This window comes from Aethalodelphis obliquidens, unplaced genomic scaffold (assembly GCF_003676395.1).
Source record: "Aethalodelphis obliquidens isolate GAN/ISIS:26980383/991018 unplaced genomic scaffold, ASM367639v1 scaffold102, whole genome shotgun sequence".
NCBI lineage: Eukaryota > Metazoa > Chordata > Mammalia > Artiodactyla > Delphinidae > Aethalodelphis > Aethalodelphis obliquidens.
Window position 1 is genome coordinate 773,472 of NW_020838046.1, and position 22,368 is coordinate 795,839.

The window sequence follows — 22,368 nt, forward strand, 5'->3', positions numbered from 1 at the left end:
GATATTAACCTCTTATCAGATACATGATTTGTAAATATTTTCCCCAATTCCATGGATTGCCTTCTCATTCTGATTGAGGATGATTGTGTCCTTTGATGTACATAAGTTTTAAATTTTTATGTAGTCCAATTTATTTTTCTTTTATTGTGCTTTTGATGTCATATCAAAGAAATAGTTGCCATACGCTTTTCTTTTCTTCTATGTCTATGTTTTGTTCTAAGAATTTTGTAGTTTTAGCTCTTACATTTAGGTCTTTGATCCATTTTGAGTTAATTTTGTAAATGGTATGAGATAGGTGTCCAATGTCCATGACCATTTTACATGTGGATATCCAGTTTTCCAATGCCATTTGTTGTACAAAAAACTATCTGTTCCCCGTTGAATGGTCTTGGCACCCTTGTCAAAAATCAGTTGAACGTATGTATTGCAAGATTTATTTCTGGGCTCTCAATTCTATTCCATTGGTCTGTATCCTTACGCCAGTACTATACTGTTTTAACTACTCTAGCTTTATAGTAAATTTTTAAATCAGGAAATTTGAGACCTCCAACTTTGTTCTTTTTCCAAGCTTGTTTTGGCTATTTGGGGTCCCTTGAAATTCCATCTGAATTTTAGGATAGATTTTTTTATTTCTGCAAAAATGTCATTGGGATTTTAATAGCAATTGCCCTGAATCTATAGATCACTTTGGGTAATATTAACATCTTAACAATATGAAGTTTTCCAATCCATGAACACAAAATGTCTTTCCATTTGTTTGCATCTTTAATTTCTTTCATCAGCATTTTCTAGTTTCCAGCATACAGCATCTGGTCTTTCACCTACTTGGCTAAGTTTATCCCTAAGTATTTTATTCTTTTTGATGCTATTGTAAATAAAATCATTTTCGTAATTTCCTTTTCAGATTGTTCAGTGTTAGTGTACAGGATATAATTCGAAGGTAGATCTGAGAGAACTGACGAATTAGATGGAGGGTATGGGATAAAGAAGGGTTTACAAAAAGATGACCCTATAGTTTTTGGCCTGAGCAGCTTAGAGAATAGAATCACCATTTAATGACATGAGGAACAGCAGTTTTGGAAGGAGCAGTCAAGAGTTCAGTTTGGATCTGAGGTCAAGTATCATAAGAACTAAGAATTGACTACTGGAGATGGCAAGTAGAGGTCACGGTGGCCTTTTCAAGAGTTGTTCAGTGGAAGAACAGGAAGAAAAGCCCGGTGGAGTGGCCTTCAACGGGGATAAGCTGTTGGTTATTGGGGTAGCTTTTTAAACCTTACCAAATTTTCCATTAAAATGCACAAAGCAACTTTAAGAGTAAAAATAAAAGCCCACAGACAACAGCTTTAACAAAGCCAGGTGAAAGGGTATCTTACAAACCCCAGACTACAAGTAGGTGAGGCCAGACCACCAACTGCAGCATTATTCTACAGATACAGAATCAGCAGCTGTGCTGTGGTAGTGGAGGGAAGAGAAAAAGGGTTCTGACAGTCCCAAGAGCCAAGGAATCCAGAAATCACCAAAAATACTTCCCCACACACACCCTCCTCAAAAGAGACTACCCACTGAACAGAAACCTCAGCAACTGACTAAGAGAAACCACCGGTGAAACTGCAGGCATATTTCTCAGGCTCCAGCTCACAGATGAGTTAACCAACAACACAAAACATGGGAATCCACTGACGAGCTAAGGGAAGATCAGAGAATGCTAGGACAAATCTAAAACACCCAACAAAAACTCCCTTCCAAAAGGAAAGAGCCCTCCCTGAGGAAAAAAGAGCTGGAACTGAGCAGGGCAGGAATACTGAGGGGTAAAGAGAGAGAAGCTTCTGACACTAGAGGAGACAGATCAGGAAGTCCTGGAGGGGGGCTCCATAGAGAGACTGCACCAGAAGACAGACCCCCAACCGTACAGTGCAAACAGCTACCCCATACATACAACATCCTCCTGTAAGTACAGAAAAAAAAAAAAAATTTGGGGGGGGGCAACCAGTCAAGAAGGACCAAGTCATTTATGAAGGAATGAAAATCAGAGAGGCATCAGGCTTTTTTTTTTTTTTTTTTTTTTTTTTTGCGCGGTACACAGGCCTCTCACTGTTGTGGCCTCTCCCGTTGCAGAGCACAGGCTCCGGACGCGCAAGCTCAGCGGCCATGGCTCGCGGGCCCAGCCGCTCCGCGGCATGTGGGATCTTCCCAGACCGGGGCACGAACCTGTGTCCCCTGCATCGGCAGGCAGACTCTCAACCACTGCGCCACCAGGGAAGCCCAGGCATCAGACATTTTGATAGCAAAATTTTATACAAATAGAGTAACATTTTGTAAGATATACAGTAAAAAAGCTGTGACCCTAGGATTTTCTGTCTGGCAAACTGATGTTCAGGTATCAAAACCACAGACCGTCAGGAGCATGCAGGAATTCACAGAAGCTATCAGCTTTTGAGGCATCTAATAGTGAACAACCTCAGACAACCAAGAAATGACGGAAGAGGCTTTGGCAGAAGGTCTGGTGGGAGCATTGAATGTATCTAGCTGTAGAAATAGGACTAGATAACAAGGATAAAGGTGACAAGTCATGTGTAATTTTATATGCTCTGAATACATAGAGTACAATGAAAACATGAGAAAAGAAGGTATGGAAAGTAGAATAAGCTCACTGACTGCCTTATTAAGTAAGAGCAAGGTATATCACTTTCAATTATATGTCGGCAGGGAAAGGAGTGGAGGGGGAAGATCAGGGCTACTTGCTAATTTTAGTATTGCCCCTAGGAGGGAGTCCAGTGTATTAAAAAGAGGGGACCCAGGGTACTATATAAAGACATTAGTATAAAGGTAACTGTTAGAACATAAACATACATTTTCTGACACTTTCTCAAGAAAAAATTGGAAAGAGAGGGAAAGGATACAGTGAGTTTAGGCAACTCTTTCCAGAAACTTTGTAGAAAGGCCAGCTGAGAATCACAGGGGTCCCTTCAGGGTGTGACTTTGTAATTGGAGTGTGACGTATATACTCTAAAGTGCATGGATCCTAAGTGCACAACTTGATGCACTTTCGCAAAAGTGGACATAACATGTGAGCACCACCCAGTTGAAGAACGGGGAGGGCTTGTAGGGACAACAGCATGATTCTATGCTGATGGTAATTAATCCAGTGGAGAGGGGCCAGTTGACAGAAGAAGGTCCTGGAGGCGAGAGCGGTAGGATCTTGGGCTCGAGTCGGGGGAGAGTTGGGCCTGGCATGCGTGGCCACAGTTGTGGGAAGGTGGACCGGTGGGGGTGACCGTGGATGGCTGTCCGATTGCTCCTGCTTCTGCTTGCTCAGTTCAGTAGTTGGCAGTAGGAAGTGAGGAAGATGGATGGTTTGGGAGGTTTGCACTGGAAAAATGTGTGAGACAGTTACCAAGAGGAAGGAGAGGGAGACTGGATTCCCAGGCAGTATGGGTCTGTGAGCTCACCATCACCCCAGGAACCTGTCTGTAACGAAGGATGGTTATTGCTGAGGTCACATCCTCGAGTCAATCTCCTTTCCGGCACTGAGGTTTCTGATTCTCTGCAGTGCTCTGTGGCCTGCAAGTCCATCTGTGTCCTTGTTCCTGCAGGGAACCTCGAGCCAGAAGCAGACTCTCTGCATCAGGATGCTTGGGGTCTGGACTGGGGTCATGTCCCTGGATTCGGGCAGTTTGTCATGAAAATGTATTTTAGTTGATCTAAAATCCATTTTGAAAACACCAGCCAGGGGCAGAGGGGCAGGCTGTGGATATGAACTTAGCAGAGTTCTCTTTTTTTTTTTCCTTTTTATTAAAAACAGTTCTACTGAGGTAAATTTGATATACAATATGCTGTACATATTGAAATAGCACAGCTTGATGAGTTTAGCATGTGTTCCCTGTGAAGTCATCACAGCTGTGGTACAGGTTCTCATGTGGAACACAGAGAGGGTGAAAGTCTCGGGGGAGGCGTCCAGCACCCCTGCTTGACCACAGCCAGTGGGATCAGAGCTGACAGGCACAAGGGCAGAAACTCAGCTCAGACCGGAGCACGCAGAAGGGGAGCTCACTGGCCCACGAAGCCAAGAAGTCCACACAGTTGGCCGCCTATCATCAGAGCTGGGCTGTCTCCACTGGATGAGTGTCATCCCCGGGGCGTGTGTGGCACCAGCATGGTGGTGCAGCCCCTGCACCCTCCGTGGCTCATCCTGACATTCCCTGCAGAGTGGCTGACACAGTACCCGAAGTCCCCGCAGGCATGGGAAATGCTAATTAGCTTGTGGCCACCACCGCAAACCTCAGTGGATTCCACAAAGTGTGGGTCCAAGAGTGGAGAGAGATGTGTTGCGCCCAAAAAAAATTGGAAGCCACTGCTGGCAGAAGGAGAAGTGGATTCAAGGGAGCCAGTGACCAGTGTCCACCCAAGAGCGGTGTTGTTCCTGCTGGTGGGCACTTGGGGAGCGAGCTGAGAGGAGGACAGACAGAGTGGGCACTGACTCTGTTCCACCTGACCCCCGGGCTAGGGAACAAACTCCCTGCCCAGGCCATTGCCCACGGCAGTGAGCTCACCTTGAAGTCAGGTGCCTGCAGGTAGAACACAATCCACAAGCAGGGGCAGTTGCCTGGTGTCACCCACACTGTACCTGAAGGGTACTAAGGTTCCAGAAAGCCAGGGGAAGAACCCTGAATGTTAGGGCTTCCTTTTAGACCTTTGTCCTTGATGCCCCCCTTTTCTTCTCCCAGCCCCATATTGCCCCCAAGTATGTTCCCAGAACCACCCAGCATCCATTTCTCTTGCTATTTGGCCGTCCGTGCAATGGGAAAGCAGATTCCCAGGTTCCTACACTGGAGAATGGCCTACAGCCCTACCAGAGCCCTGTTTATGGTTAGAGATGGCCCACAGGTGGGGACCCCCTCCCCACACACCTAGTTCTAGGCATATGTCTAGAACTTTATTTTCACCTCCCAAAGCCCCAAAGCCTTGTTGCAAGTGTGGCGGACTGCTAAGGAGAACCCGGTTTTGAGCTGCACAAGTGTCCGGAAAGAGGTGGTGTGGCCCAAGAGATGTGTGGCCACTGTAGACCACACCACACACCAGGCAAGTGGCCCAGAGAGAGGGAGCCTTGCGGACAGCCACCAGCCCTCAGAGTGCCTGGGGGCCCCTTCTTCTTTGAGGGGCCCTTGAGGGTACAGTGGACAGGTAGCCTGAGGGAGGGAGGAGAGGAAAGAGGACTCCTTCCCTCACTCAGCTGTCACTGAGGGCACCCGCAGGAGGCATGTCCTCAATTAGGACTCTGTCAGTCTGAAAAGGGTGAGGCAAGCTGTCAGCCTCGGGACGTACTGGGTGAGCAGGCCTGATGTCACCCTGCCTCTGCTCCACTTTCCCCTCCATGCTTGGGCTCCAGTGGGGGCCCCAGTGCTCTTTCCCAGCACTCCCCACTTGAGCCAATCACTGTGTCCAGGGGCCCCATGGGGCAGCGCTACAATGGTGGGACCCAAGAACAGTCCGGGCAGACGCCACCAGCAGCTGTCCCTACAGGGCTCGGCAGGGTCTGCACCCCAGAGGCTGGAGCAAGAAAGGCATCACAGGGAGCACCCATGAGTGCTGCCAGTCAAGCCCTTGTAGGGGACACAGAGTTCAGGAAGGGGCACGTGGAGCTGTCTCCTTGCGGTTTCTTCTCTCCTGGCCCTGACCTCACAGAGAGGGCCTGACAGGATGAGCACCAGAACCTGTCCCTGGTGAAGGAGGACAACACAGGTGTGTGTCTGGCCAGAGAGGATGTAGGGCTGAGCCACAGCATGGCCTCCTGCTCTTTCGCACACGGCCACCCCGCAGGCAGTGGGGCAGTTCACTCGCTCAGTGCTTTCCTTCCCATGTTGTATTTCCCAGTCTTCCCCAGCTCCTCAGGAGGTGTCAGAACAGCCTGCCAGCCCGACCTCACCCCTCGGTGGCCTCCAGGGGTCCCATGCACAGGAGGCTCCAACCGCTTCCCAGGGCCTGCTCAAACTCTTCCAGAGAAACACGCCCATGGAGGACCTGGGAGCCAAGGGGGTAAGCCCAGACTCGGGGCTCCACCACCATGCAGGCCAGATAGGGGGAAGGGCAGGGCCAGTCTGCGGCCCTTGGGTGACGATGTGCAGTGCCCAGGGACACCCTGAGTGACCTGTTCAGAAGTGCTGGTCATGGGCTTCAGGCCTCTGCAGGGGGTCCCGTGTCCCTGACGCCCGAGGGTGATGCCGTGCACAGCCCAGCCTGGGCTCGTGGCATTTTCGCCACAAGCCCTTGGAGGAGAGGTGGAGGGCCTGACACCTGCCTCAGCACTCAGGTCGCATTCACAGCCCCCCTGTCTGCTGTTCCCCCAGGCCAAGGAGAAGATGAAAGAGGAGTCGTGGCACATCCACTTTTTTGAGTACGGGCGCGGCATGTGCATGTACCGCACCGCCAGGACGCGGGAGCTGGTGCTGAAGGGCATCCCCGAGAGCCTCCGGGGGGAGCTGTGGCTCCTCTTCTCTGGTGAGCTGCCCTGGCCTCACGGCCCCACAGCCTCAGCCTCCATGACCCCCAGTTGGCCTCCTGAGTTGGCCAGGCAGGAACCACCAGCCTTTAGAGGGCGAGAACATGTCTCTCAGCTGTAATGAAGCTCATGTGTGCCAGGAGGGGCATTCCGGGGAGCAGAAACCAGTGAGGCGGTGCCTTCCCACCAGCAGTGGAAGGCAAACAGGCCTCCTGAGGCCTTCTTTCCTTGGGTCAGGCTCTGACAACATTCACACCCTTGGCCACTTGGATGGTTTCAGGAGGGCAAGTCAGCCATTTGAACTTGGGTGGGGTGACTCCTCTCAGAAGCAATCATGAGGGAAACTCTGCCTGGCACCTCTTAGTTGGCCCCAAAGTGCCACTACTCTTCTGCAGTGCATTGACGTCTCCACCCTGCCCTGTTGCCCTCGAAGTCCCGGGAGGGGAGGAGGAGGGAGACAGCTACCAGCTGTGTCTCCACAGGGGCCTGGAATGAGATGGTGACTCACCCTGGCTACTATGCTGAGCTGGTGGAGAAGTCCACAGGGAAGTACAGCCTGGCCACGGAGGAGATCGAGCGAGACCTCCACCGCTCCATGCCCGAGCACCCTGCCTTCCAGAATGAGCTCGGGATCGCTGCACTCCGCCGGGTGCTGACTGCCTACGCTTTCCGAAACCCCACCATTGGCTACTGCCAGGTACAGGGGCTTAGCAGGGTCCAGAGACAGCATCTCCCACCAGAAGCTCACAGGAGCACCTCCACATGGCTCTGGGCCTAAGTGATGGCCCCACACACCTGTGACTGTTCCCCCCTGTGCCCTGTTCCCCCCCCCCAGGAAGATCCTAATCACAGAAAAAGATGAAATTAGAAGCAGTGTTCATCGCTCACCTTATCCCCTTGCCACGTATGTGCTTCTGGTCTGGGTCCTGAGGCGTTTGATTGTTTTGTGTGTGTGGTAAAATACACATAACATAAAACTTGCCATCTTAATCATTTTAAGTTTACAGTTCAGTGGCATTAGGTATATCATTGTACAACCATCACCACTATCCATCTCCAGAACTCTTCTTCATCTTGCAAAATGGAAACTGTACCCATTAAACAGCTCCCCTGCTTACCCCTGGCAACCACCATTATCTTTTCTGTCTCTATGATTTTGACTAAGTACCTCATATAAGCATCATACAGTATTGTCTTTTTGTGACTAGCTTATTTCATTTGCATAATGTTCTCAAGTTTCATCTATGTTGTAGCATGTGTCAAAATTTCCTTCCTTTTTAAGGCTGAAGAATATTCCGTTGTATGTATACAGCGTGTTTTGTTTATCCATTCATCATCCATGGCCACTTGGGTTGCTTCCACATTTTGGCTGTTGTGAATAGTGCTGCTATGAGCATAGGTGTACAATATCCAAACCCAGTTCTTTTGGGCATTATACCCAGAAGTGGAATTGCTGGATCATATATTTAATTTTTTGAATTATGAGAGTTGTCATAGCATTTTCCACACGAGCTGCACCATTCTTCATTCCTACCCACAATACACAAAGGCTATAGTTTCTCGCCACCCTCACCAACACTGGTTATTTTCTGGTTTTTTGATAGTAGCCATCCTAATGGTATGAGGTGGCATCTCACTGCAGTTGTTTTTTTTGGGGTTTTTTTTTTGCGGTACGTGGGCCTCTCACTGTTGTGGCCTCTCCCGTTGCGGAGCACAGGCTTCAGACGCGCAGGCTCAGCAGCCATGGCTCACGGGCCCAGCCGCTCCGCGGCATGTGGGATCTTCCCGGACCGGGGCATGAACCCGTGTCCCCTGCATCAGCAGGCGGACTCTCAACCACTGCGCCACCAGGAAAGCCCCTCACTGCAGTTTTGATTTGCATTTCCAGGGGCATTTGATTTTAAATCTAGTGGGCATTTTCATGGCCAGGTCAGATGGCTTTCTGTTTCCCTATGACTACCTCTGGATTTCAGAGAAATCACTTTTCTGTAGGACCAGTGTTCTGCAGGACATATTGCCAGTGCATGGAAAACCAGTGTGCTGGCTCTAAATCATTTTTAAGATAATTTGCCACCATTGATGCTTTTTCTTACAAGCCTTGGTATCAGCTCAGGCTGTGCATGGTCACTACTTTGCCATGGCCTCCCTGCAGCCATGTGGCCATTGCATGCAGCTCACTCACACATCCTTCTGGCCCTGTGCTGCACCTGTGACACCAGACACCACCCCGAAGAAGGCCTCGCCTTCTCGGGTGTCCGAATGCCTGCAGGCCCAATTTGAGGAACTTGGTTGACCGTTTTGGTCAAATTGATTTCCTGCAAATTGTCTTTTGGCAAATTGCCCAGAGTTGGGTGGAAGAGTTTGTTGTTGCCAGGCCTGCTGGTAGAGGAGGATGCATAGGCCACTTGGTGGGTGGGGAGGGGGGGGACAGCTCCATGACACCCCCTACCTGTCTCTGTGCCCCTAGGCCATGAACATCGTCACCTCAGTGCTCCTTCTCTATGGCAGCGAGGAGGAGGCATTCTGGCTGCTGGTGGCCCTCTGTGAACGCATGCTGCCCGACTACTACAACACCAGGGTGGTTGGTGAGTGCCTGAGACTGGCAGCTCCCTGTGGGGGTGGCTGGCCTCCCTGGGCCAGGTCTACATTCAGCACATCCCACAGGTGAGCTCCTGGAGGCCTCGCAGCCTTGCCCCAGGCTGCAGACAGTCACAGGTTCTGCTCCATAGATTAGGAAGCTGCTAAATCTTCACACAGCTGAAAAGTAGAGAGCCAAACACAGACCCCAACCGTCTCTCCCAGACTATGCGATTCCCTAGGAGTTGCCGGCAGTGAGAGAAGAAGTTAGCTTGGGGCCTAAATTCACATCCATCTAACTCTTCTTAAACATTTTTATTGTGGAAAATTTCCAGTATCACAGCTAGAGCATATAGTATGCCCCCATATCAACTGTTAGGAACTCACAGCCAGTAGAATCTGTGTTATTAAATGGAAGTGCACTTGCAAATATATTTAATTACATATATAATTAAGTCTGTTATTCTAAAATGTCCTTCCCTTACTGTTTGCTTTTGGGGGTTTCCACTCTTGGGGTCCTTTAGAATTGCATCTGTTCACAAGCTTCAGGTCAGTACACACACAAGCTACTGAGATCACTGTTTACTTCTTTTTTTGGTTTGGTTTGATTTTTTTGTTTGTTTTTGTTTTTTTTTTTAATTTTTCTTATTATTTTATTTATTTTTAACATCTTTATTGGAGTATAATTGGTTTACAATCGTGTGTTAGTTTCTGCTTTATAACAAAGTGAATCGGTTATACATATACATGTATCCCCATATCTCTTCCCTCTTACGTCTCCCTCCCTCCCACCCTCCCTATCCCAGCCCTCTAGGTGGTCACAAAGCACCGAGCTGATCTCCCTGTGCTATGCAGCTGCTCACTGTTTACTTTTGATGCCCTAGAGAGAAATTAGTATTTCCCAAGAATAAAATCCAAGTATAGTGGAAGAAATCATTCTTTTCACACAGCGATTTGGAAGTAGTAGAAAGGAAACTTACATAATTTTTTCCGTTCTTGTTTTCTCCACTCCACCTGCCCCCCTCCAGCCCTCAGTTGTAAGCAGAGCTGGCTGGGGACCAGGTGAGCTTCTTGCAACTCAGACCCTGGGGTCCCACATGAGGGCCTGCCTGAGTCAGGGGTGTGAGCTCACCATTCAGACTCCTTCGTTCTCTCCCTAGGGGCCCTGGTGGACCAAGGCATCTTCGAAGAGCTCACGAGAGACTTCCTGCCCCAGCTCTCCGAGAAGATGCAGGACCTGGGGGTGATTCCCAGCATCTCGCTCTCCTGGTTCCTGACCCTCTTTCTCAGCGTCATGCCCTTTGAGAGCGCTGCGGTCATTGTTGACTGCTTCTTCTACGAGGGCATCAAGGTGATCCTGCAGGTGGCCTTGGCCATCCTGGATGCCAACATGGAGCAGCTACTGGGCTGCAGCGACGAGGGCGAGGCCATGACCGTCCTGGGCAGGTGACTGAGCTGGCCTCCCTCCTCCTGCTGGGGAGCTGGCCAGCACTGACTGCAGCACCCCACCCCTCCCCAGCCCTATGTGCTTCTTGGTCAGCATCCTGGGACTGTACCTACCAAGTGCCCAGACAGGGCTAGACCTGGGGATACTTCAGGGGGGCGGAGAGAGCCTCCTTTCTGGAAGGAGACAGAACAGTACTGGAGTAGTAATAAGTGCTGGGAGAAGGTAAAACAGGTAGTGGGCCAGAGCACACTGGACTGGAGGGCTTGGTGGGCAGGAGGCAGCTGGAACAGCAGGGCCTCCCTCCTCTAGCGAAGGTTGGGTGTCTGTTATTCCCACAAAGCACTCCTGGTCGTGCCTTTCCCAGCTCAGTAGCATCACTGTCGCCCCGTCACCTAGACAAGGGCCCATGTTGGGCCTACTGTAGCTGCTGAATGAGCTGATATCCACCAGGCACGCCTAAGGCCCAGGGTCATCCTGGCTGCCTTGTCCTCCCTCAGTCCCCGCATCCCATCCTCATGGACTCTCTCTGGGGTCCAGCCCCTCCCCTCAACCCCTACAGCCTCAGGGCAGACCCATGACACCCCTGCCAAGGGCCCTGTGTCTGCATCGTCACAGTTTTCCTTGTTCCAGTCTCATCCACCAGCATCCCACAGGGCTCTTCCTGATCAGAATCTGACCCTGTTCCTCCCTTGGGATATGGGAACTCCCTGTGCCACTGGTGGTTTTCTGGACAAAGGATCTAAGTCCCCTAGCCTGGCCTTCAAGACCTTTATAACCAGGTGCCTTCCTAGGGGGTGCTTACTGTGGCCCAGGCCCTGAGCTCTATACAGCCTTGCCAGCCCACGTGCATGTATTTGCCCAGCCTGGAATGCTCCTGGCCACCCGGGACAGCCAGGGACGCTGCCACCTGCCTGCCGAGCCAGCCCAGTGCTGACTGGGAACCTGTAAGGGTCCCAGGCTGGCAGAGTTGTTGCTTCTCTGCTATGGGCCATGCTAGCTCTTTGTCCTCAGTGATGACAAGATACTCAGCCCATGGCCAGAGTCGGCAAGTGGTTTTCATGCCCATCTCCCACACCAGACAGATGGGGCCCCTCCTTAGCAGCAGGGCCTGACCAGGAATGGTGCCGGAGCCAGTGGGTGTGTCCCACCTGAGTGTCAGGCCCAGCCAGAGAGCCTGGGAGAGTGTGAGGTCCTGGTTGGCCTAGTCCAGCCAAAGTCAGGCCCTGTCCCGAGGCTGTGTTCCTCGGACACCCCCACAGCAGGGCTCCTCCCTCGCCTTCCTCCTGGGACACTCCTTTGGTCCCTGATTCTTCCTGGCCAGTCAGGGAGTCCTCACATCTGGCCCAGTGACACGCCAGATGGAGGAAGCGTGTCATCCCTCCAGCTGGGACAAACCTCTCTCCTGGTTTGGTAGGGTCTGGACTTGTAAAGGTGCCCCCCGCCGTGAGACCCCAGTGGACAGCCTAGCTTTCTCAGAGTTAGTGCTCAAGCCTCTCAACTGCCTCCAGGGGGCATCCCTGATTTGCCAGGGTACCCATCCCTGATTTGCCTCTCCCCCTCCTCCCTGCAGTGGCTCATCTTTCTCTCTCCTGGAGGATGCCCGGCCCTCAGCACACTCACTCATTGATTGGGAGTCTGGGCAATTAGGTCTCTCCACATCACTTAGCCATGGGTAAGACACCCCTGTCACCTGTGGGTGATCTAGATTTCTGTCCTTTAATCCTTACAGATACCTGGATAATGTGGTCAATAAGCAGAGTGTCTCTCCTCCTATCCCACACCTCCATGCCCTGCTGACGAGTGGAGATGACCCTCCTGAAGAGGTGGACATCTTCGACCTCCTGAAAGTGTCATATGAGGTCAGCACTCACTGTGGGCTTCTTGGCCAGACCACTCCCTTGGGCCGTGTGGGTGCAGTTGGCCATGGTGGGTGGCTGTCCTCTGCTCTGTGGTTCCACCTTATCTCACTGAATCACCTCTGACTGGTAGAAATTCAGCAGCCTGAGGGCCGAGGACATTGAACAGATGCGGTTTAAACAGAGGCTGAAAGTGATCCAGTCCTTGGAGGATACGGCCAAGAGGAGTGTGGTACGGATGGGCCCGGGCTCCCATGGCCCCAGGGTGCAGGCTGGGAGCTAGGGTGGGGTTGGTGACCAAGTGGGCTGCTCCTGCCGAGCCATCTCCAGACTTCCCTGAGGAGCAGGGTGCAGGGTCCCCTAGCACTGTCTTGTGTGGGACTGGAATCCAGGAGTGAAGGGGCAAATTTAGGGAAGTGGGGAGAGGGCTGGTCACAATTTTCTGCTTGTGGATTGGTCACAGGGAAGCTTCTCTGATGCCTCAATGCCTAAAGGCTAAGCATGATCCCACTCTGGACTGAGCCCTCAGGCCTGGCTTTAACCCCTGCCCCTGGGTAGCAACACTCAGCCACCCAGCCCTCCATCCACTCAGCCCGCTGACCTCTGCTGCAAGCCTTTGTCCTCCTGTCTCTGGAGGGAGAAGTAACTGCGAAGTTCTAGGTCACCTTCCAAAGTGCCAGTGCCAGGGCCTTTCAAGGGATCCAGATAGCAGTGTCTTGATCACCGCCCCTCACCCTGTGTCCCTGACTGGGTGTTCAGAACAGAAAGGCACCCCCAGTGCCCACCAGGAAGGAGCTCAGGGAGTGTGAATTGAGTGACAGGATGGGTGATGAAGGGTAGGAGTGTAGACCACGCTTTCTTTCCTGAATGGACTACCCTCATGTGCTCGGCCAGCTGGCAACACCAAGAGGGCAGTTCGTGTCTTCGCCCTCATCCACATGGGGATTCTCTCAAAGAGCAGGAACTTGAGAATTCATTAATACATCCTGTTTCTCTTTCTTTCTAGGTTCGAGCTATACCTGGGGACATTGGTTTCTCAATTGAAGAGCTGGAGGACCTTTACATGGTGTTTAAGGTGACAGCCAAGAGCAAGGGAGGACCACTATCCCATCCTAGTCCCCTAAATTCATCCTCAGGGTAGCAGCCTCCTGCCAGGAGATAAATAGGTTTAAAAGCATCCTCAGATGCAGTTACTACAAAGTTCACATGGTAGAATTTAATCCTTCTTGGAGTTTAGGCAGGACACTCTTTTAAGTGGAAGAAAATCCACTCAAGTCAGCTTATATAAAAGGGAATGCATTGGCTCATGAAACTGAAAAAGTCTAGGAATGTACAGCTTCAGGCATGACTGGATCTAGGTGTTCCAACATCCTGGCAAGCTCCCCTACCTCAGATATCACCTGGACTGCTCTTCCTACGGAGTGGCAGGACTGTTGTCAGCATCTCCAAGGTCATCCTGTCCGCTCAGTAACCCCAGTGAAAAGAAAATTTTTCTTTCCAAGTGGTTTTAGCAAAAAGCCTAGGGTTAATTGTTGGAATGACTCAAGTTAGGTGCTGTGGCTACAGGAGGGTGTTTGCTGCTGACCCAAAACTGGGCCACATGCCCACCCCATGGCCTGAGGGTGGGACAAGAGGGGCTCTCCAGGAAAAGTTCAGGTGCTGTTAACAGAAGAAGGGGAAAGGGTGTGAAGAGCAGGCAGAAACAGCCATGTCTACAATGCCTTTCTGATCTCATTGTCGGGTCCCATCTGCCCCTCCAGCTGCCTCTGGTTCAACCCCCAAGATAACCACCCTGCTATGGCCTTAAGGTCAGAGCAGTCCAGCCAGTGCTGCCTCTCACTCGCTGTGGCCGCCGTGGCTGGCAGTCCTAGGGCCCTGTCTTGACTCACACGGCTATAAACTAGGGACTGATGGTACCAACGCAGGAGGTTCTGCGAGATGCTCTGTGTAGCCCAGTGCTCACTATCCAGGACTCTGCAGACTTGGATGGAGGAGGAGGGTGAACACACCAACCAGCCTGGTAATCCTAAGCACCCAGGGGCCAGGAGGCCAGGCCATCTCACCAGGCTATGCTCCCTGCAGGCCAAGCAGCTGGCGAGTCAGTACTGGGGGAGCAGCCGCCCTGCAGCTGTGCGTCGGGACCCCAGCCTGCCCTACCTGGAGCAGTACCGCATCGACACGAACCAGTTCCAGGAACTCTTTGCCAGCCTGACACCCTGGGCCTGTGGCTCCCACACATCCGTGCTGGCGGGGCGCATGTTTCGGCTCCTGGATGAAAATAAGGACTCGCTGATCAACTTCAAGGAGTTCGTGACAGGGATAAGTGAGTGGCTCCAGGGCCTGCAGGGGCCTTTCCGTGCCCACGCCCTTTCTGAGGAAGCCTCCAGATGCCAGCCCTGGCCAGTCTTCCCACTGCAGCGAGCTGAGGGCAGCCTGGAGCCCTTGACCCTTGATAAAGGAAGTGCAGTTTTCCCACTGGAGATACATGGAGATCCAATGGGAGCCCTCCCTCCCCTCCCCTCCCTCAGTCCACTGCTGGAGGCCGGGTCTGCAGGTCCCAGAGAAGGGGCAAGCCGGAGGCCTGGTGCTCACCCCCAGGGTCCTCTCCAGGAGAGAGTCAGGTGGTGAGGAGGGTCCCACCAGAACCCATTGGAAGGGGAGGTATTCGAATGTGGACTGGCTGTGGGACTCTTGTGCCCTTTTGCCAGCGTGCCTCCTTGCTGGCCTTCCTCCACAGGTAGGATGTACCATGGGGACCTGACAGAGAAGCTCAAGGTGCTCTACAAGCTGCACTTGCCTCCAGGTGAGAGCCTTCTGTCCCACTCCCCAGCAGGGGCTTCTCATGTGTCCAGAGCTGGAGGTGCAGCATTCCATGGCACAGGCCTCTGTGGAGTTCTGGGCCTTGCAGCAGCTAGGGTCCCAACATAGTGGAGGCTCGCCCGTCCTGACAGAGAGTGGAGGAGCCAGAGCATGGGGGCTGAGGCCCAGCCCAATCTTGGTCTGAGAGCAGGGCCATGACCTGAGTGACCTGGGAGGGAATGTGTGGGAGTCTCAGGGAGGAGTCTGCCCACAGGCAAAGGCCCAGATGGAGCACTATGCCACTCAACTAGAACACCCCCTCGTGAGGGGGACTCACAGGAGTGGATATTCAGGTTTGAATCTCTTGTGTTCATTAGCTTATCCTTAAGTCTCTCAAGGGTTCCTGTTTCTCACCAGAGGAGCGGCGTGGGGGTGCCAAGGCCAGGGAGCCCTGTTGTATGGCTGCTCTCCTCTGGCTTCTCTATCAGTGCCGGGCCTGCTGGGACACTGACAGTGGGTCGTCCGCAGTAGCTGGTCCCAAAGCAGGGGCTCTTGCTGCTTCATGAGCCTAGCTCACCTGGCTCAGCAGGGGTGGCCACTCAGAGTTGTCCAAGTGCAGTGGGGGAGGCCTTCCCCATTTTCACAGGAGGGAATTGAGACGGGCTGGTGAAAATTTGGCCCCAGGGGTTCTGCTCTGGGGTGGAGCTGTCCTGGGTTCCTGCTGTTGTTCATGACCTGCCCCTGGGAGTCAGCAGCTGCCTCAGAGTTAGCCTGAGTGATTTTTCATCCCAGAGGCTCTCACTTGATTGGCCTGGGGCGGGGTCCAGACTGTAGTTTTAAAGCTTCCCCCAGGGTTGTTCTCTGCATCCAGAGTTGGAGAGACAACTGCTCCTGACACAGATATTCTCACCTTTGGCTGGTTGTTCCCTGTAACGCAACAAGGAACACTTGCATGGAAAGACTGGTATAGGCCACCTCTCATTCTGCTGAGAGAGAGGCCTGGGCTGGGCAGGCCCCACTGTGCCGAGAGCCTGTCCATGAGGGCACATGCGGCCAGCGCTGCCACTTCCAAGCCACCCCCTGCCCGCCTTGCTTCATCTAGGGCTCTAGTGGCGACCCACACCTGCCACCTCCCCTTGTGCCACACACTGTTAAAACTCGCTCACTTCCTCCCCCTCTGTACAATGGGGAGAATAAGCCCCCTGCACAGAACCAAGTGGATCCGACACCCCAGAGACTACTTTATCGCAAAACGAGGCAGGCCAGTATGTGCTGGTGTGGAACAATGCCCAAGTGTATAAAGTGAGAACAAGTCACTTGTGCCTGGCCCGTCCCTGCATATGTACCTGCAGGAGCATAAAACATCCCAAAAGAATCCTCTGGGCCGCATCATCGTGGGGTAGGAGAAAGGATGGCCGCTCAACCAACTCCCAGCTGCACTGACTGGATTTTTATCTGGGATATGTATATATTACATTTTCAAACACAATGCACGAGTCAACCAGAATCAGTCGTCAGCTGTTACCACTGTGACCATCCACCATATTGGTGGGGCTGGGAGCTGTGGAGCACACAGTGGCAGTTGCAGGGAGGGCCTTTGTCCAGGACTCAGGGAGATTTCGTTTGGTGAGAATCATGTTGTTCCCTCCTGCCCTCACTCTTCTTTTGCTCCGAGCACAGCCCTGAGCCCAGAGGAGGCTGAGTCAGCCCTGGAAGCGACCCATTATTTCACTGAGAACAGCTCCTCAGAAGGTGAGCACTCTGTATACCACTGGCCTCGGACCCTGTGCCAAGCAACACTGCTGTGGGGCGCATGCAGGTGGCCTACGGCCCTCCATGGGCTCGGGGAGTGTGCTGCGTGGGGAGGTGCAGAGTGAGAGCCAGGGGAAGCTGCCTCACTCTCTAGGGCCAGGCCCCCCGGTGGTGTTCTCACTCCTGTTTCTCTTGTCTCTGCCTTCCCGGACCCGGGCTTCTCCCTCCCTCTGCCTCTGCTCCTCCTCTGCTGTCCCTTCCAGCATCTCCTCTGGCCTCCGACCTGGACCTTTTCCTGCCCTGGGAGGCTCAAGGTCAGTGCCTGGGGGGCAGGGGCGCCCCCTTTGCACTTGGCTTCCCCAGGGCCTTGGGTTTTATCTCCTGAACGCTCCCCTGCATGGTCAGGAGGCCTGGAAGCTCTTAGTTCCAGAGACGCCTCCTGTGTGGCTAAGTTCCGAGGAGGACCCAGAGCCAGCCGTGGACTGGGGTGGAGAGGGGCAGCTGCTATGCTTGCGTGAGGGCAGTAAATGAGGACACACAGTATAGTGGGTGTTGCACAGGCACTAGGGTGTCACCTCCCCAGGCACGTGCAGAAAGTATTCTGTCATCATGGTCATAGGAAAAACACAAAATGCTATCATTGCAAAGCTGTCATTGTGAAACAGACAAAGCACAGATGAGCAGAGGTGGAGGAGAGTGGTAGATGCTTTCTTTGGAAACATTTTCATGTTCCACACAACTTTTTTGTTGGGGAAAAATACGTATGTTGAGTGCCTATTAGAAGTCATCCCTGTGCTACACTTAAAACCTGTTGGGAGTACTGGGTACAGGGTGATGGGGCATTCTGGGCCTGGGATTTGGCAATCAAGCTGGTGGTATGTAATACACCTAGAAAACCAACCAAAACACTGCCCTATAATTTCTCATGGGGGATAGGTAATAATACACCAAGGATAATACACACTCAAAAGTGAAAGTAAAAGGTACTATCAAGATATTATCGGGCTTCCCTGGTGGCGCAGTGGTTGGGAGTCCGCCTGCTGATGCAGGGGACACAGGTTCATGCCCCGGTCCGGGAGGATCCCACGTGCCGCGAAGCGGCTGGGCCCGTGGGCCGTGGCTGCTGGGCCTGCGCGTCCGGAGCCTGTGCTCCGCAACGGGAGAGGCCACAGCAGTGAGAGGCCCATGTACTGCAAAAAAAAAAAAAAGATATTATCAAGACACCCAAAGCAATCTTGTTGACAGTGCCAAAGTCTTACTTAACTTGACTATGAAGCTTGAGGACCTTGATTTCAAGTATACAAACTAAAGAAACAGATGTATCTTCTGTTATACTCGAGCAAATCAAGGATGCTTTAGGCTTGTCCCAGGCACTTCCAGGAGATGCCAGGGACTCGGGGTACAGATCCCTGTCCTCAGACCTCACATAGCCTCCAGGCAGCAGTCCGTTCCCTGGTGAGAAGCCTGAGCCTGGAGCGCTGCGCCCTTCCCTGCCACCACATAGCTGCCAAGGGCCATTCAGAGCTGGGACGCTGCCGTTCCACCTGAGGTCCCCCCACCGGCCACATTCTCTCAGGGAACAGGTCTGCAAAAGCTGGGCAGCCTGCTCACCCCAAGTTTATGGTCACCATAAGGAGCACGGTGTATGCAGACTCCAGCAAACATGTCACTTTAAGAAATACAGTGCTGAGTGCAGGATTCACGTACATAAAATTCCTCATCAGCTAGTGTGGCAGTTGCAGGTTGAATTGGTAATTAGGACTCCCCTGAGTTTGACCTTTATCAGCAGAAACTATAGAAATCATTGGTCTCAGACTTCTTGCCCATAACGTGCGCCATCTTTCACTTAAGAACTGTGGTATGACTTGTATTCTTTTGAAAAGAGGATGTGAGGGTTCAGTGGCTCTGTGGTTCGGGTGGAGTGAGACAGCCCTTCTCAGAGAAGGCAGAGAAGAAGCAGCATCCAGGGCCAGGTCCGCTTCCGCAGGAGAGCACAGACTAGACCGACCACTCAAGGACCTTAGTGGTTTGGAGTCATAACAGAAGAATGTTCTTGTTCTTTTTATTCATCCCATTGTCCAGAAGCACTACAGCAGGAAGAGCAAGAGGGAGCTGGAAATGACATCCAAGAAAAAAGAAGAGGTGTATATATAGGCCAACATCTGCTGATGCTGGTAGAGGTCTCAGGGTGGGTGGGGTCTGGTTGCCCTGTCACTGCAGAAGAGCCCCGTACCCTGGGGAGATGGCAGATGCATGCCTGACACCACAGCTCTCCTTGAGGTGAATGCCCAGCCCATCAGCTGTGCAGCTGTCATCAGCCCCAGGCCTGAATCTCCTGTAGCTGTGAACACCCCCAGCCATCACCGCCTCCCTCTGGGGGTGCCTGCTTCCTGCCAGGACTCCTCTAGGTGCCCAGCTGGCCTCTCCTTCTCATGCCACCCTCTCTTCAGCCTCCACATGGTTCTGTCACCATCTTGGGGAAGACAGATTGGGGCTATCCTCATCAGCTTAGCTCAGACCTACTTCAGCATAACTTGGGAGACCCATGAGTGTTCTAGGGTATTTTTTCCATCACCACCTCCCCAAATGCCGGGGTGTTTTGTAATAGGGCCCAGGTAACTCCATGCCAGACAATACTTAAACCCACTTACCCCCTGCTACCAGCCCCCAGCCCTCTTTCTCTCATTTGACAGATGGAGATTAATTTTTTTCTCCCAACTCGCAGAGGAGAAGGGAACCAGCCCTCCTGACTATCGGCACTACCTTCGAATGTGGGCCAAGGAGAAAGAGGTTCAGAAGGAGACGATTAAGGATCTTCCCAAGATGAACCAGGTAGGCCCAGTCAGAACACGCAACAGATGTTTCTGGAAAATTCTGACCAAGGCTGAGCCCTCCCACCCGGCACCTCACCACCGTCCCAGCACCCCCTGGAATGTAGGGATTCTCCTGCCTACCTTTAGAACCTCTAGTCAGGCAGCAGTCAGGGACTATTCTAGTAGGACAAGGGGTCAGTTGCTTCAGGGCCTTGTCCAGAACACTCTGCTGGTGATGACTTGCTTTGGTTTAATTGGTATCCGTGAACCAGAGGAGCACTGGGGAAGGTTAGCCTCAAAAGGCAGAGACTTAAACCACCATTTATGAGACAACATCACAGCACTTCTGCTCCCTCCCATGCCCCGCTCGGAGCTGTGCACACACAGGCCCACTCAACCCACCACCCAATGTTTGTTTGCTGGTCTCTGCGTCAGGACCGTGGCATCTTGCCAAGGGTCTTACAGCCAGGACCACAGACATCTAACCAAAGGCAGCTGTTGAGCTGTAGCCTGACCACGGTCTGCTGTGCCCGAAGGGGAACCTTGCAATCTGGGTGCTCTCTCATCCACGGCCTGAAGAATGGGGTGCCCGTGGAGGGAGGTTTCATCCCATTCTCAGGCCAGGAAGCCTAAATATGGTTTCAGGACCTGGAACCTGACCTCTTCACCCTTCTCAACCAACCCAAGTTACCTTACCTTGTCATCACTCTCTAAAGAGCTTCATAAAGGAGAGTTGGAGGCGCTTCTGATTAAAGATATAAAAAACTCAATGTGATTCTAAAACACAGTGAAGAAGTACTTGTAGTCACTGGGTTTAGAAAGGTATGATAGAAATAGGTCTGTCTCTGCTAACAGAATGGACATAGAGACAGGGAGAGACTCCAAATGTTCCTATATGTGCTGAAAGAATGGCAGCTGGAAAAGAAAGCCCTTTCCCTCTCTGCACCTCAGTGTCCTAATCTGTGAAATGGACATAATCAAGACACAGGTGTACGGAGACAACTAATGGGACAACACCCTCACACCAATCATAATGGCCAGCACTGTGAGTCTGGATGATCTGAGGGCAATCTGACCCATTCCTTACCATCTCCCTGCCCTTTTTCTGTTTTTCCCCTTAAAAGGAGCAGTTCATAGAGCTGTGCAAGACGCTTTACAACATGTTCAGCGAAGACCCCATGGAGCAGGACTTGTACCACGCTATCGCCACGGTGGCCAGCCTGCTGCTCCGCATTGGGGAAGTGGGGAGGAGGTTCTCTGCATGGTCGGGCAGAGGAGAGTCCAGGGACAGTGCCCCTGAGGAGGGCGAGCCGCCAGCCCCACACCCCCCTCAAGACGTGGCCCAGGAGCTTCAGCCGCCAGCTGCAGGGGACCCCCAGGCCAAAGCGGGTGGAGACACCCACCTTGGGAAAGCACCGCAGGAGAGCCAGGTGGTGGGCGAAGGGGGCGGCGGCGAGGGGCGGGGCTCCCCCCCCCAGCCTCTGTCTGACGATGAAACCAAAGATGACATGTCCATGTCCTCGTACTCAGTGGTCAGCACGGGCTCCCTGCAGTGTGAGGACCTGGCTGATGACACAGTGCTGGTGGGTGGGGAGGCCCACAGCCCCGTGGCCACCACTCACAGTGGGGGTGCCGTTGATACAGACTGGTGCATCTCCTTCGAGCAGATCCTGGCCTCCATCCTGACGGAGTCCGTGCTGGTGAACTTCTTTGAGAAGAGGGTAGACATTGGACTCAAGATCAAGGACCAGAGGAAGGTGGAGAGACAGTTTAGCACCTCCAGTGACCATGAGCAGTCTGCAGTTTTGGGCTGAGGGCTCCAAGGCCTGGGGGCTGGCCTCTCTCTCCTCCCTCCCTCCCGTTCTGTTTTCTCTTGAAGGACACACCCCTCCAGTTCTCCCCAGAAGCAGTGAGTTGTAAATGGAAAGAAGGCTGAACAGTCGCAGTTGGGACCTAGGCAGGGGCTCCCCACCCCCTCGTTCTGCCTTGGACCTCCTGGCCCCTGCATAGTGTCAGGGGCTCTCTGATCTGCCCTTGCTTGCCCTGCACTGTGGCCAGGCCACACCCTGTCCTCCACCTCCTCTTCTGCAGCTGCGTGCTCCGGGGGCTTTCCTGCCACTTGGCGCCAGGTAGGGGGGGTCGAGTGCCTATTGGGCACCAAAGTGGTGAGAACTTCGAGATGCTCTCCAGAAGCCCCTGAGCCTGAGCTTCTGGCTGGGGGACATGGGCAGAAAGCATCTGCTGCACCAGGGTGGGTGCCGCCTGCACAGGCGTTACTCTCAATTCTCTTTCAGCTCGTCATCCTCACCATTAACCTTAAAAGCATATCCCTCAGGTCCTGATATATTTCCTTGTATTCATTTCAGTTGGCTAAAAATCACACTATGCTCAATGCCTTAATAAATCCCTGAAAGAACTAAAAACTACACTGTGTATAGAGAATTAATGTGACCCTCAACCACTGCTTTGGCCTCCTGGCTTCTCCCCAGGCAGGTATGGGGCCCAGGCCATATTCCAGAGGTTCCCAACACTTAGTCTCTCACAGGAGGTGGGGGTTCAAGACCCCTAGGGAGGATGGGGACATGGAAGCTGCTGATGCAGGCTGGGCAGGGCCTGTGAAGACCTGCA

The 22,368-nt window shown here is 52.7% G+C and overlaps 1 protein-coding gene across 11 annotated transcripts in view; it reads left to right on the top strand.

Annotated features, from left to right (window-relative positions):
• Positions 1-22,166, top strand: part of TBC1D9B (TBC1 domain family member 9B) — a 44,187-nt gene extending 22,021 nt beyond the window's left edge. The window contains exons 8-22 of one of the 11 annotated variants that reach the window (XR_003430707.1): positions 5,872-6,033; positions 6,345-6,495; positions 6,979-7,193; positions 8,964-9,081; positions 10,234-10,519; positions 12,250-12,379; positions 12,510-12,608; positions 13,383-13,451; positions 14,459-14,699; positions 15,114-15,179; positions 16,856-16,927; positions 17,191-17,241; positions 19,010-19,115; positions 19,653-19,759; positions 20,865-20,977. Coding sequence is in view for 9 of the 11 variants with exons in the window: in XM_027096473.1 (XP_026952274.1) it covers positions 5,872-6,033; positions 6,345-6,495; positions 6,979-7,193; positions 8,964-9,081; positions 10,234-10,519; positions 12,250-12,379; positions 12,510-12,608; positions 13,383-13,451; positions 14,459-14,699; positions 15,114-15,179; positions 16,856-16,927; positions 17,191-17,241; positions 19,010-19,069; positions 19,653-19,759; positions 20,865-21,554 (2,517 nt within the window). In the remaining 2 variants the exon portion in view is untranslated. Of the gene's footprint in view, positions 1-5,871; positions 6,034-6,344; positions 6,496-6,978; positions 7,194-8,963; positions 9,082-10,233; positions 10,520-12,249; positions 12,380-12,509; positions 12,609-13,382; positions 13,452-14,458; positions 14,700-15,113; positions 15,180-16,855; positions 16,928-17,190; positions 17,242-19,009; positions 19,116-19,620; positions 19,760-20,864 lie in introns of all 11 variants that reach the window. The other 10 variants (XR_003430706.1, XM_027096473.1, XM_027096480.1 and 7 more) reach the window with 10 other exon arrangements.
• The last annotated feature ends 202 nt before the right edge of the window (positions 22,167-22,368 follow it).